The sequence below is a fragment of the Procambarus clarkii genome, chromosome 44 (genome assembly GCF_040958095.1).
Source record: "Procambarus clarkii isolate CNS0578487 chromosome 44, FALCON_Pclarkii_2.0, whole genome shotgun sequence".
NCBI lineage: Eukaryota > Metazoa > Arthropoda > Malacostraca > Decapoda > Cambaridae > Procambarus > Procambarus clarkii.
This window is the reverse complement of record NC_091193.1, coordinates 18,416,512-18,429,438: the sequence shown is the minus strand read 5'-3', so window position 1 is coordinate 18,429,438 and position 12,927 is coordinate 18,416,512. Positions and strand designations below refer to the sequence as shown.

The 12,927-nt window shown below is 46.0% G+C and overlaps 1 protein-coding gene across 1 annotated transcript; it reads right to left on the bottom strand.

Moving 5' to 3' along the window:
* Positions 1 to 5,185: 5,185 nt before the first annotated feature.
* Positions 5,186 to 8,076, bottom strand: LOC138350160 (uro-adherence factor A-like). Its single transcript, XM_069300484.1, has 2 exons — positions 7,984 to 8,076; positions 5,186 to 6,862 (listed from the first exon to the last, which is right to left on the bottom strand). Exons 1-2 carry the CDS (start codon positions 8,074 to 8,076, stop codon positions 5,186 to 5,188), a joined length of 1,770 nt encoding a protein of 589 aa, XP_069156585.1.
* Between the last annotated feature and the right edge of the window lie 4,851 nt (positions 8,077 to 12,927).

Here is a 12,927-nt window from a genome sequence, read left to right as displayed (position 1 = left end):
AAGGGGAGACATGATAACCACCTACAAAATTCTCAGGGGAATTGACAGGGTGGACAAAGACAAACTCTTCAGCACGGGTGGGACACGAACAAGGGGACACAGGTGGAAACTTAGTACCCAGATGAGCCACAGAGACGTTAGAAAGAATTTTTTCAGTGTCAGAGTAGTTAATAAATGGAATGCACTAGGAAGTGATGTGGTGGAGGCTGACTCCATACACAGTTTCAAATGTAGGTATGATAGAGCCCAGTAGGCTCAGGAATCTGTACACCAGTTGATTGACAGTTGAGAGGCGGGACCAAAGAGCCAAAGCTCAACCCCCGCAAGCACAATTAGGTGAGTACAATTAGGTGAGTACACACACACACACACACACACACACACACACACACACACACACACACACACACACACACACACACACACACACACACACACACACACACACATAATTACACACACACACACACACACACACACACACACATAATTACACACACACACACACACACACACACACACAGGGGCCTGGTAGCCTGATGGATTGCGCGCAGGACTCGTAATTCTGTGGCGCGGGTTGGATTCCCGCACCTGGCAGAAACAAATGGGCAACGTTTCTTTCACCCTGAATGCCCCTGTTACCTAGCAGTAAATAGGTACCTTGGAGTTAGTCAGCTGCTATGGGCTGCTTCCTGGGGTGTGTGGGTGTGGAAAACAAAATTAAAAAAATTACTTAGTAGTTAGTAACACTTCATTGACAGTTGAGAGGCGGGCCGAAAGAGCAGAGCTCAACCCCCGAAAGCACAAATAAGTGAATACACACACACACACACTAAGGACTTTCATATCTTAAAGAGCTAGTCAAGGTATATGATTTTTTTATTTATTTCCAAGCCAAGAAGCCCTCAATAATGAGACCCGCTGGCCAGGCTGAGACGAGTCGCTGGCCAGGCTGAGACGAGTCGCTGGCCAGGCTGAGACGAGTCGCTGGCCAGGCTGAGACGAGTCGCTGGCCAGGCTGAGACGAGTCGCTGGCCAGGCTGAGACGAGTCGCTGGCCAGGCTGAGACGAGTCGCTGGCCAGGCTGAGACGAGTCGCTGGCCAGGCTGAGACGAGTCGCTGGCCAGGCTGAGACGAGTCGCTGGCCAGGCTGAGACGAGTCGCTGGCCAGGCTGAGACGAGTCGCTGGCCAGGCTGAGACGAGTCGCTGGCCAGGCTGAGACGAGTCGCTGGCCAGGCTGAGACGAGTCGCTGGCCAGGCTGAGACGAGTCGCTGGCCAGGCTGAGACGAGTCAATAAAGTCAGGTGAAAGACACCACCACTCGCCCCAGACACAAGTTTATACTTGTGGTGGTGACAGTTCATGGATATATTTCGCACTGGTGATTCCTTGCTTCGTCTTAGTGATTCCTCGCTTCGTCTCCTGATTCCTCGCTTCGTCTTCTGATTCCTCGCTTCGTCTCCTGATTTGTCCATTATTTATACACTTCTGTTATTGTCAATTCCAATATACAAAAGTTTTTACTTTTGTATATTGGACTCTTCCAATATACTCTTCCTTTCGAGGAGAAAGGACTCTTCTTCGTCCTTTCTGAAATATTAAGCATATAATTTTAACACTGGATTAGTTTATTCTGTAATGAAAATACGGAGACAAAAGTCGTCTTTAATTGGTTGGTTCTAAGAGCCTCTCTCTTGGTCCGGAGACCACGAGAGAGTTCTAAGAGCCTCTCTCTTCCTCCAGAAACCACGAGAAGGTTAAGGCATATTGAAGGCTCGTCCCCCAAGATTCCTGATTTTATTTCACCGCTTGCAACTTAAAGTTTGATAACAGTGTCTTGCAAGAGGCGCGTGTTGAAGGTGTTCACGCGTTCACGAGCTCCTCAGACACGATTGGGGAGGGAAGTGTGCCATGTGAAGACTCAGAGCCTATGTAACCCTCCCTCCCCCCCTTCAATCCTTGGTAGGAGGGGGGGGGGGGTCAAACAAAGCATGTCAAGGCTCAGGCAGTTCCAAGGTTACCTCTTACTAAGGCTATAATGCCGTCTCAAGACTCAGGACTATAGTTTTTAAGACTGGGTTTAAGGGGTTTGTGTTCATGCAAAACTTTAAATAGAGAAAAAGGAGATTTTTTTTAAATGAGGATTGATTAGGTTTTTTGCCTATGATGACGTCCATTGGGACTCGCATCACCAGCTAATGTGAAATAATGAGCCTTACCCACCCTCCCTCCCTTCCCCCTTCCAATCTACCTCATCTCCTCATATCCTTCCTCATTAAGTAGCTATATATGACACCTCACACCCAGAATAAGATGACTCGTGTTCACTATCACAGCGCCCAGACAAATAATTATCCCTTCTCATCTCATCTTGAATATCTCTTTCTTTTTTAAGCTGTCTTCAGAACCCCAAGAAATTGACTCAGGTGCTCCCAACATATCAATATCAGCTCCCTGGAAACACAAACCGAAACTGTCTCTATTTTCCGCTTGTTACAACTTGTAATAAAGTTGTTACATCTTGGCTTAACGTGTTTATGACGTATTAGAACGTTGTTACAACTTGCTAGTTTGGTTGTTATAACTGGTTAGGAGGTGTTAAAACTTGTTCGAACGTTGTACCAACGTCGTAGTTTCGGTGTGTGTTTGGCGGGAGGAGCCTATGGGTGGATTACCTGCAATCGTGTCCTTAACCAGTTGTTGCTCTTAAAGATTTGCTACCTGGAACAAAACGTTCCAAAGCAGCACGGGCTATGGTGAGCCCCGTAATAATCATCATTGAGCGCAGGTGTTAAGTCCCGACGTCTGCGGGGGCCTGACACCTGTCTGCGGTTCGTGCATCCTCGTAACTACATCTGCGGCGCAGATTTTGGACAGCAGAGGGGCGCTCGTGGGGGCGTCTAGGCAGCCCCTCTCTCTCTCTCATCAGCTTCAAACGACACAACTTCGTCTTCCGATATTATCCTGACCAGCGCATGTTTACCACACAGCCTGGAGCCAGGCCAAGGGATGAGGGGATGGTGGTGTGGGATGGGGTGGGATGACGTGAGGTGGGATGGGATGGTGTGTGGGATAAGGTAGGATGACGTGAGGTGGGATGGGATGGTGGTGTGGGATGGGGTGGGATGACGTGTAGTGGGATGGGATGGTGTGTGGGATGGGGGTGGGATGACGTGTAGTGGGATGGGATTGTGGTGTGGGATGGCGTGGGATGACGTGTAGTGGGATGGGATGGTGTGTGGGATAAGGTAGGATGACGTGAGGTGGGATGGGATGGTGGTGTGGGATGGGGTGGGATGACGTGTAGTGGGATGGGATGGTGTGTGGGATGGGGGTGGGATGACGTGTAGTGGGATGGGATTGTGGTGTGGGATGACGTGTAGTGGGATGGGATGGTGGTGTGGGATGGCGTAGGATGACGTGTAGTAGGATGGGATGGTGTGTGGGATAGGGTAGAATGACGTGTAGTGGGATAGGATGATTGTGCGGCAGAATAACATGTAATGAATCACCTCATCCTCTCGAATTACCACAACAAACATACAATAGTGTACTCCAGTACCCAAACCTAACCAAGCGACCCCCACACACACACAAAGAAAACGTGATTGGCTTATTAGGCAAATCAGGCCTTGCATAGGAGGCTAAGTTCTGGCATCTAGGTACAACATATATACATCGAGAAACGGAATATATATATAAATACCTTGAGATGTATATATATATCCACCCGCTCTGAAGTCCAGCACAGTCGCAATTCTACTTCAGGAATTACACTCTCTGGTTGTATCAATATTGCGGAAAGCCTGACATCGGAGCTCTCACATACACACACACACATCTCTCACCCATGCAACATATTGAGCGGAAAGCTCGATGAATATGCAATATGACACAATGTGTGGCTCATACGACGACCGCCACAGTCTGGGTGATCCATTTACTGAAGGAATAATCATGTGGATGCCATATATATATATATATATATATATATATATATATATATATATATATATATATATATATATATATATATATATATATATGTCGTACCTAGTAGCCAGAACTCACTTCTCAGCCTACTATTCAAGGCCCGATTTGCCTAATAAGCCAAGTTTTCCTGAATTAATATATTTACTATAATTTTTTTCTTATGAAATGATAAAGCAACCCCTTTTCTCTATGTATGAGGTCAATTTTTTTTATTGGAGTTAAAATTAACGTAGATATATGACCGAACCTAACCAACCCTACCTAACCTAACCTAACCTATATTTATAGGTAAGGTTAGGTTAGGTAGCCAAAAAAAGCTAGGTTAGGTTAGGTTAGGTAGGTTAGGTAGACGAAAAAACATTAATTCATGAAAACTTGGCTTATTAGGCAAATCGGGCCTTGAATAGTAGGCTGAGAAGTGCGTTCTGGCTATTAGGTACGACATATATATATATATATATATATATATATATATATATATATATATATATATATATATATATATATATATATATAAACACTGTATGTAGGAGTTATTGACTTGTGTACGTTATAATTTGATCATTCATTAACATGTGTGTGTGTGTGTGTGTACTCACCTATTTGTGGTTGCATGGGTTGAGCTCTGGCTCTTTGGTCCCGCCTCTCAACTGTCAATCAAATAATGTACAGGTTCCTGAGCCTACTGGGCTCTATCATATCTACATTTGAAACTGTGTATGGAGTCAGCCTCCACCTGGACTCTCTTATGAGGAGAACCAAGTGTAACTACCCATAGAAGAAAACTGCCGGAAGAAGCAAATCAGTAGGAGTCCTGATGATGATTCGAACTTATGCTCTGGGTGTTCCGAGGGGAAGGGAACTATCAGGGGATGGGGAAAGCGCCAAGCCATTACGATTATACAGCACTGGGGAAGGGATCAGGATAAGGATTTGGGATGGGACGGAGGGGGTAATGGAATGGTACCCAACCACTTGGACGGTCGGGGGATTGCAAAGGCCGACTTGCATGAAGCGAGACAGGTCGCTTTACCGTCTAGCCCAAGGGGGGCTAGTGGGTATTCGTAAGCAAACACCTTAGACCACTACACCGCGACATGGTCATCGGCATTGCAACCTGACATTCAACTGAATCCTCTGCCTTGTAGTCTAGGAATTCTACCGCCTACCCTTCTCTTCCGGTGATGCTTTTTATATTCTTATATCTAAGATAATATCATATTCTCCTGTCTCCGTGATGCTGTCATATTCCTCTGTCTCCGTGATGCTGTCATATTCTCCTGTCTCCGTGATGCTGTCATATTCTCCTGCCTCAACGATGCTGTCATATTCTCCTGCCTCAACGATGCTGTCATATTCTTCTGTCTCCGTGATGCTGTCATATTCTCCTGTCTCCGTGATGCTGTTATATTCTCCTGCCTCAACGATGCTGTCATATTCTCCTGCCTCAACGATGCTGTCATATTCTTCTGTCTCCGTGATGCTGTCATATTCTCCTGCCTCAACGATGCTGTCATATTCCCCTGCCTCAACGATGCTGTCATATTTTCCTGCCTCAACGATGCTGTCATATTCTCCTGCCTCAACGATGCTGTCATATTCTTCTGTCTCCGTGATGCTGTCATATTCTCCTGCCTCAACGATGCTGTCATATTCCCCTGCCTCAACGATGCTGTCATATTCTCCTGCCTCAACGATGCTGTCATATTCTCCTGCCTCAACGATGCTGTCATATTCTTCTGTCTCCGTGATGCTGTCATATTCTCCTGCCTCAACGATGCTGTCATATTCCCCTGCCTCAACGATGCTGTCATATTCTCCTGCCTCAACGATGCTGTCATATTCTCCTGCCTCAACGATGCTGTCATATTCTTCTGTCTCCGTGATGCTGTCATATTCTCCTGCCTCAACGATGCTGTCATATTCTCCTGCCTCAACGATGCTGTCATATTCTCCTGCCTCAACGATGCTGTCATATTCTTCTGTCTCCGTGATGCTGTCATATTCTCCTGCCTCAACGATGCTGTCATATTCCCCTTCCTCAACGATGCTGTCATATTCTCCTGCCTCAACGATGCTGTCATATTCCCCTGCCTCAACGATGCTGTCATATTCTCCTGCCTCAACGATGCTGTCATATTCTCCTGCCTCAACGATGCTGTCATATTCCCCTGCCTCAACGATGCTGTCATATTCTCCTGCCTCAACGATGCTGTCATATTCTCCTGCCTCAACGATGCTGTCATATTCTCCTGCCTCAACGATGCTATCATATTCTCCTGCCTCAACGATGCTGTCATATTCTCCTGCCTCAACGATGCTGTCATATTCTCCTGCCTCAACGATGCTGTCATATTCTCCTGCCTCAACGATGTTGTCATATTCCCCTGCCTCAACTATGCTGTCATATTCCCCTGCCTCAACGATGCTGTCATATTCTCCTGCCTCAACGATGCTGTCATATTCTCCTGCCTCAACGATGCTATCATATTCTCCTGCCTCAACGATGCTGTCATATTCTCCTGCCTCAACGATGCTGTCATATTCCCCTGCCTCAACGATGCTGTCATATTCTCCTGCCTCAACGATGCTGTCATATTCTCCTGCCTCAACGATGCTATCATATTCTCCTGCCTCAACGATGCTGTCATATTCTCCTGCCTCAACGATGCTGTCATATTCCCCTGCCTCAACGATGCTGTCATATTCTCCTGCCTCAACGATGCTGTCATATTCTCCTGCCTCAACGATGCTGTCATACTCATCAGCGCCAGAGGTGAACATACTTCTCCACTGCGAACAGACTTCCCAGGCGATAGACTTCCCATTAGATAGCTGCCATTGAGCTGTAAAGCACTGCTTACTCACCTGCAAACATTGACTTTGCAACTGCAGACAATTTATGCCTTCCTGCAACCTCCTTGAGACACGGAGGGGGGGGGGGCGGGACTCTCCTGACGATGCAAGTTACCCAATCTCCTTAAAGGTGTTGCAAAGGTGTTGTTTGCTTGACAAAAGGGTAAACAAAGAGGAAAGTTGCCGCTAGAAGAGGGTTATATACCGGCCTGTAGTGTCACCAGCCTCCACAAGGAGGAACTGGAAACTTCACTCAGACGTTTCTGAAGGAGGTGGAAAAGTAAGATGCTGAGGAGGGAGAGGGGGAGAGGTGTCAGGAGGTGAGGAGAAGACTGGAGTAAGTTCCAAGAAAAGGGACTGTTGCAAAAGATGTTGAAATGATGCAGGAGTAGTGACAGTTGCAAAAGTAGCGAATGTTGTAAGAGGAGCCGCCTGACATGATGCCCCAGCAAGAGGAGCCGCCTGACATGATGCCCCAGCAAGAGGAGCCGCCTGACATGATGCCCCAGCAAGAGGAGCCGCCTGACATGATGCCCCCAGCAAGAGGAGCCACCTGACATGATGCCCCAGCAAGAAGCTCCACCCATATGCAATAGCGTGCAATATTAGCTTACTCCCATGCAACAGTCACTGGAATAAATCTATTCCCCTGAGGATCTATTGACGTGTCAGACCGCTGGAGACTGTGTCGCGTCTTTGTCCGGAACCCAGTGACGTATTCTGACACCATGAAGGAAGACCAAACTGACCAGCAGAACCAATGAGAACCACGCTAGCATGACCCCCAGTTTGGAAACGTTTTTGGCAAGACACGTTTGAAACACGAAATCGTGTTTGGAAACGTTCTCGCATGTCCTTAAAACAAGCCAGAACGATATAGGACACTATTCCGGATGTCCCCCAACAGCGAGCTCTGGCGTGGGCCGCCCACCACCACCCACCCTCGCTACTCGTGGGCGGGCGAACCCGTGGGCGGCCAGGCACATATATATATATATATATATACCCACCCTCGCGCATGCCATCAGCGGCGCGTAGGCGTTACTTTTTCTTATCATCAGGGGAGGCTCTTGGGCGTTAAAGACGGCGCCGTGTCAGCGGTGTGGTATGCGGGAGAGGCGTCAGGTACCTACCCCGACCTGGCTAGGGATTTCCACAAAATCCGGTGAAGCTGTTCCAACATCTTCTCCACTTTGTGTTGTCTTTGCAAACATCCATCGCGCCATCTTCTCTTCGCCCAATTTGCCACTTGTTTGATTTTTTTTATTAGGGAGAGGTCTTCAGCCTTGTCACGTGGCGTTAGTGAAGATATCGTCATCAGCGTTATCGGCTTTAGGGAAGACGAATTTGTTCAGGATGATATCTGACGGGGAATTTATGATAAACAGGATCTTGGTTAGTCTCCGTTTCATAGGACGTAATTAAGCAACTTCAGGTCGAAGAACCTGCTAAGAGAACCAGCCTATACATGTGCCAGCAACAACAATTATTTTTTGCCTGTGGCAGAGTGCCTTAGTTGATGATGATATCTGCGAGAAGAGAGAGAGATAGAGAGAGAGAGAAGGGAAGGGAAGGGAAGGGAACTATCAGGGGGAAAGCGCCGAGCCATTACGACTATATAGCAATTGGAAGGGGTCAGGATAAGGATTTGGGATGGGACGAGGGGGGAAGGAATGGTGATAGAGATAGAGATAGAGAGAGAGAGAGAGAGAGAGAGAGAGAGAGAGAGAGAGAGAGAGAGAGAGAGAGAGAGAGAGAGAGAGAGAGAGAGAGAGAGAGAGAGAGAGAGAAGGAGAGAGAGAGAGAGAGAATTAAGATGCGAACTTCCTACGTCACTTCTTAGTACCATGATCTTACAAGGGGGGTGTTGAGAGGTGGACACCTAAGCTTGAGCTGGGAGATCGACACAGACAAGTGTTGGTTTACCAAGACCAACCAACACGGGTTTACACCGCTGGTCAACACTCCCTGCCACCTCTTCTTTTATAGGCTTCGTTCTCAAATATTTTTCCCTTTCTCAATTTTTCTATTTTTGTTATCGTGAAAAAAAAACGATTTATTTTTACCCATTTTTCAGTTTCAATATCGCCCCGTGACATGTAGGGAGAGAAAAAAAAAGAGTTGTTGTGTTGAATGCAAAGGAAAACTTGAAACAAGACTAATTCCTTTTTTCCCTTTTACTCGACTTTGTTGAATTCAAGATAAATCGGCACAGCTGTAGCAGCATTTTTGTGAAGATTTGATGGTTAGGTTAGGTTAAGTTAAGTTAGGTTTGGTTAGGCTAGGTTAGGTTAGGTTAGGTTTGGTTAGGTTAGGTTAGGTTAGGTTAGGTTAGGTTTGGTTAGGTTAGGTTAGGTTAAGTTAAGTTAGGTTATGTTAGGTTAGGTTAGGTTAAGTTAAGTTAGGTTAGGTTAGGTTTGGTTAGGTTAGGTTAGGTTAGTTATAAACATTGGTGATTTTCTTGTCTGGTAGCTGTGCTGACTGCTGCACCGTAATGACCAGGCTAACACACACACACACACACATAACTCAAGAGGCATGAGTTATGAGGAAAGGCTGCGTGAACTGCACCTCTCGTCACTGGACGACGGAAGAGCTCGGGGAGACATGATCACCACATATAAGATTCTCAGGGGAATCGACAGGGTAGACAAGGATGGATTATTTAACACGGGTGGTACACGCACAAGAGGACACAGGTGGAACGCTGAGTACCCAGATGAGCCACAGAGACATCAGAAATAATTTTTCCAGTGTCAGAGTAGTTAGTAAATGGAATGCACTAGGAAGTAATGTGGAATTTTTGTGTATTGCTGACTCCATACACAGTTTCAAATATAGATATGATAGAGCTCGAGAAACTCAGGAATCTGTACACCAGTAGATTGACGGTTGAGAGGCGGGACCAAAGATCCAAAGCTCAACCCCTGCAAGCACAACTAAGTGAGTACAACTAGGGGAGTACACAGGGGCCTCGCGGCAAAGTGGACAGCGCTCGTGGGTCGTAATCCGAATGGTCCGGGTTCGATTCCCGGTGGACGCGGAAACAAATGGCGAGTTTCTTTCACCCTGATATACCTGTTCACCTAGCACTAAATAAGGATTTGGGAGTTAGATAGCTGCTACAAGGTGCTTTCTATGTGTGTGTGTGTTAGAGAGAAATATAGCTAGTATACATAATAGAGGAAAAATAGATTGGTTAGAAAGGTGGGGTCCAAGAGCTAAATAGCTCGATTCTGCAGACACACACACACACACACACACACACACACACACACACACACACACACACACACACACACACACACACACACACACACAATCAGAAGATGACCTTATCAACGTGCAAACATTACAGTCAGGAAACTGGCTGGTCGCAGCTGCTTGCGGAGTGTTTGCTACTAGTCAATAACCTGAACGTCAACTGATCTTACCTCACGCTGAACGAGCGGGACAGATAATGCCACGCAGGTAAAACATCTAGATCCCCCCTCCCTCCTTCCCCCCTCTCCCCCCCTCCCCAATCCCCCTCCACCCCTCCCACCCCCCTAAAAAAATCCAGCAGCAGAAACACTCATAAAACAGATTTAAAGATCCCTTTAATTATGTCTCAGTATATTGAACAATTAGTATAATCAAATCTATTGATCGAGTTATGATAGACTTAAGGAAATTATCATCAATGCTGGTTGCAAGGATCGAGCTATATATATATATATATATATATATATATATATATATATATATATATATATATATATATATATATATATATATATATATATATATATATATATATATATATATATATATATATACGGTCAGATCAATTCTAGCGCGAATCTTCTGTATTTTTCTTACGTTTTTCTTTATTTGAGAAGAAAGTTGAAAAATTAACTCTTCATCGTTCATTATATAATTTGATTTGGCTATAGCTAAGGTCTGACGTTTCGTTAGCAGCCCAATATAAAGTTATGAGGTTTGCAACAGGTGTCAGAAGGCCAGAACAGCGGAATATATATATAGGATAAAGGGAAGACAAATTCCTCAATCAGATAAGGAGAAAGACCTGGGAGTGGACATACCCTCAGATCTGATGGCCTGAAGCCCACATTAGCGTATGGTAATTGTGATAGCAGCTATGATAATTGAGATAGGAGCTATGGTAGCTGTGATAGCAGCTATGACAACTGTGGTAACTGTGATAGCAGCTGTGGTAGCTGTGATAGCAGCTATGGTATGGAATAGCAACAGCTGGGTATGGCGTACCGGCCATCAAGCGTATATCCTTCAGAAACTTGGACAAGGGGAGGGGGGGCTTAGCTTTCCGGGCCCTATATTCAACGAAGGTGAGACTCACTCTTGAATGTGCATCTTCATCATGGAACCTTTACCTAAAAAAGAACAGGGATATACTAGAATAAATCCAAAGATATGCAGCGAGACTCGTTCCTGAGCTGAGGGGATTGAGCTATGAGGAAAGACTGATAGCACTGGACCTTACGGTGCTAGAAGGAAGGAGAGATAGAAGGGACATGACAGTAACATATAAGATTGTAAGGGAAATGGACAAAGTCAACAAAGCAGCGTTGTTCAAAGCTAGGAACAGCGGAACGAGGGGTCGTTCCGCTGTTCCTGGTCATACGGGTCCAGGCACTATGGGAAACGAGATGAAAATGAGCCATAGAGACATCAGGAAGAACTGTTTCAGTGTTAGAACAGTCAATTAGTGGAACAAGCTAGACGCAAAAGTCGTTGAAGTTGAGAAATGAGTCGTTCCATCACTCTAAAAAGTCTGAAAGGCGGAGCTAGGAACGTATAGCTCGACCCCTACAAGTTCATGTAGATGAGTACATCTAGGTGAGTGCCCACACATACACACCAGCAGAGAGCAACACTCGCCTGACACACACACACAAAGCCTGTCCCCCGGGCACCTCACCTGCCTTAATCACCGAAGGAGTGCCACACCTGGGTGCTAGTGACGTCACAGCACCAGTGGAATGACGTCACTCATGTTGTGAAGGTAATCCGTCAGTGCCACCTGCTACAGGTAGATTTACTGGGCAGGTAAACCCCAGCCCTCAGGGATACTTGTACACCATGGGTTACGTGGGTGTTTCAGTACCTGGGAGATGTCTCAGCAAGTGGGAGATGTGTCAGTATCTGGGAGATGTCTCAGCAAGTTGAGAGATGTTTTAGTACCTGGGAGATGTCTCAGCAAGTGGGAGATGTGTCAGTATCTGGGAGATGTCTCAGCAAGTGGGAGATGTGTCAGTATCTGGGAGATGTCTCAACAAGTTGGGAGATGTGTCAGTATCTGGGAGATGTCTCAGCAAGTGGGAGATGTGTCAGTACCTGGGAGATGTCTCAGCAAGTGGGAGATGTGTCAGTATCTGGGAGATGTCTCAGCAAGTTGGGAGATGTGTCAGTATCTGGGAGATGTCTCAGCAAGTGGGAGATGTTTCAATATCTGGAAGATGTATCAGCATCTTAAACAAATTTCAGCACCTGGAAGAGTTTCTCCTCTGTGCAGGAAGCCAGAAGATAACGCGTTGAGCTTGACTTACAGATTGCCTTGCACCTTCAAGATGACAGCTGCATAGTAACTTTGCTCTCAAGAAATTTCCTTGTGGCATTGGAGCCTTCTTAACACCGTCCTCATATCCTAACCTGTTGTCATACTATACAAATCAGTATGACTGTGTTGTACAGTCATACTGGTTTAGTGCTCTCTCTCTCTCTCTCTCTCTCTCTCTCTCTCTCTCTCTCTCTCTCTCTCTCTCTCTCTCTCTCTCTCTCTCTCTCTCCATTGACTCTACAGTCAGACGCAGGCCAGGTGAAGATCGTTCATGTGGGGTCCAGGAGCCTCACTTGTAGTGTAGATCCTTTTTCTCTGGTTCCTGGTTCTCCAAGAGTAAGGACTTCCTCGTTTTCTCTTTCCAGAGGATCTCGGTGGTCATGTCGAATTGGGTCTCATTCCGTTCAACGACATGTGGATGAAGTATGGACGCATTCATAGACTTTGGTGTAAATTTAAAAAGATTTCTTGTCTGAAATATATATATATATATATA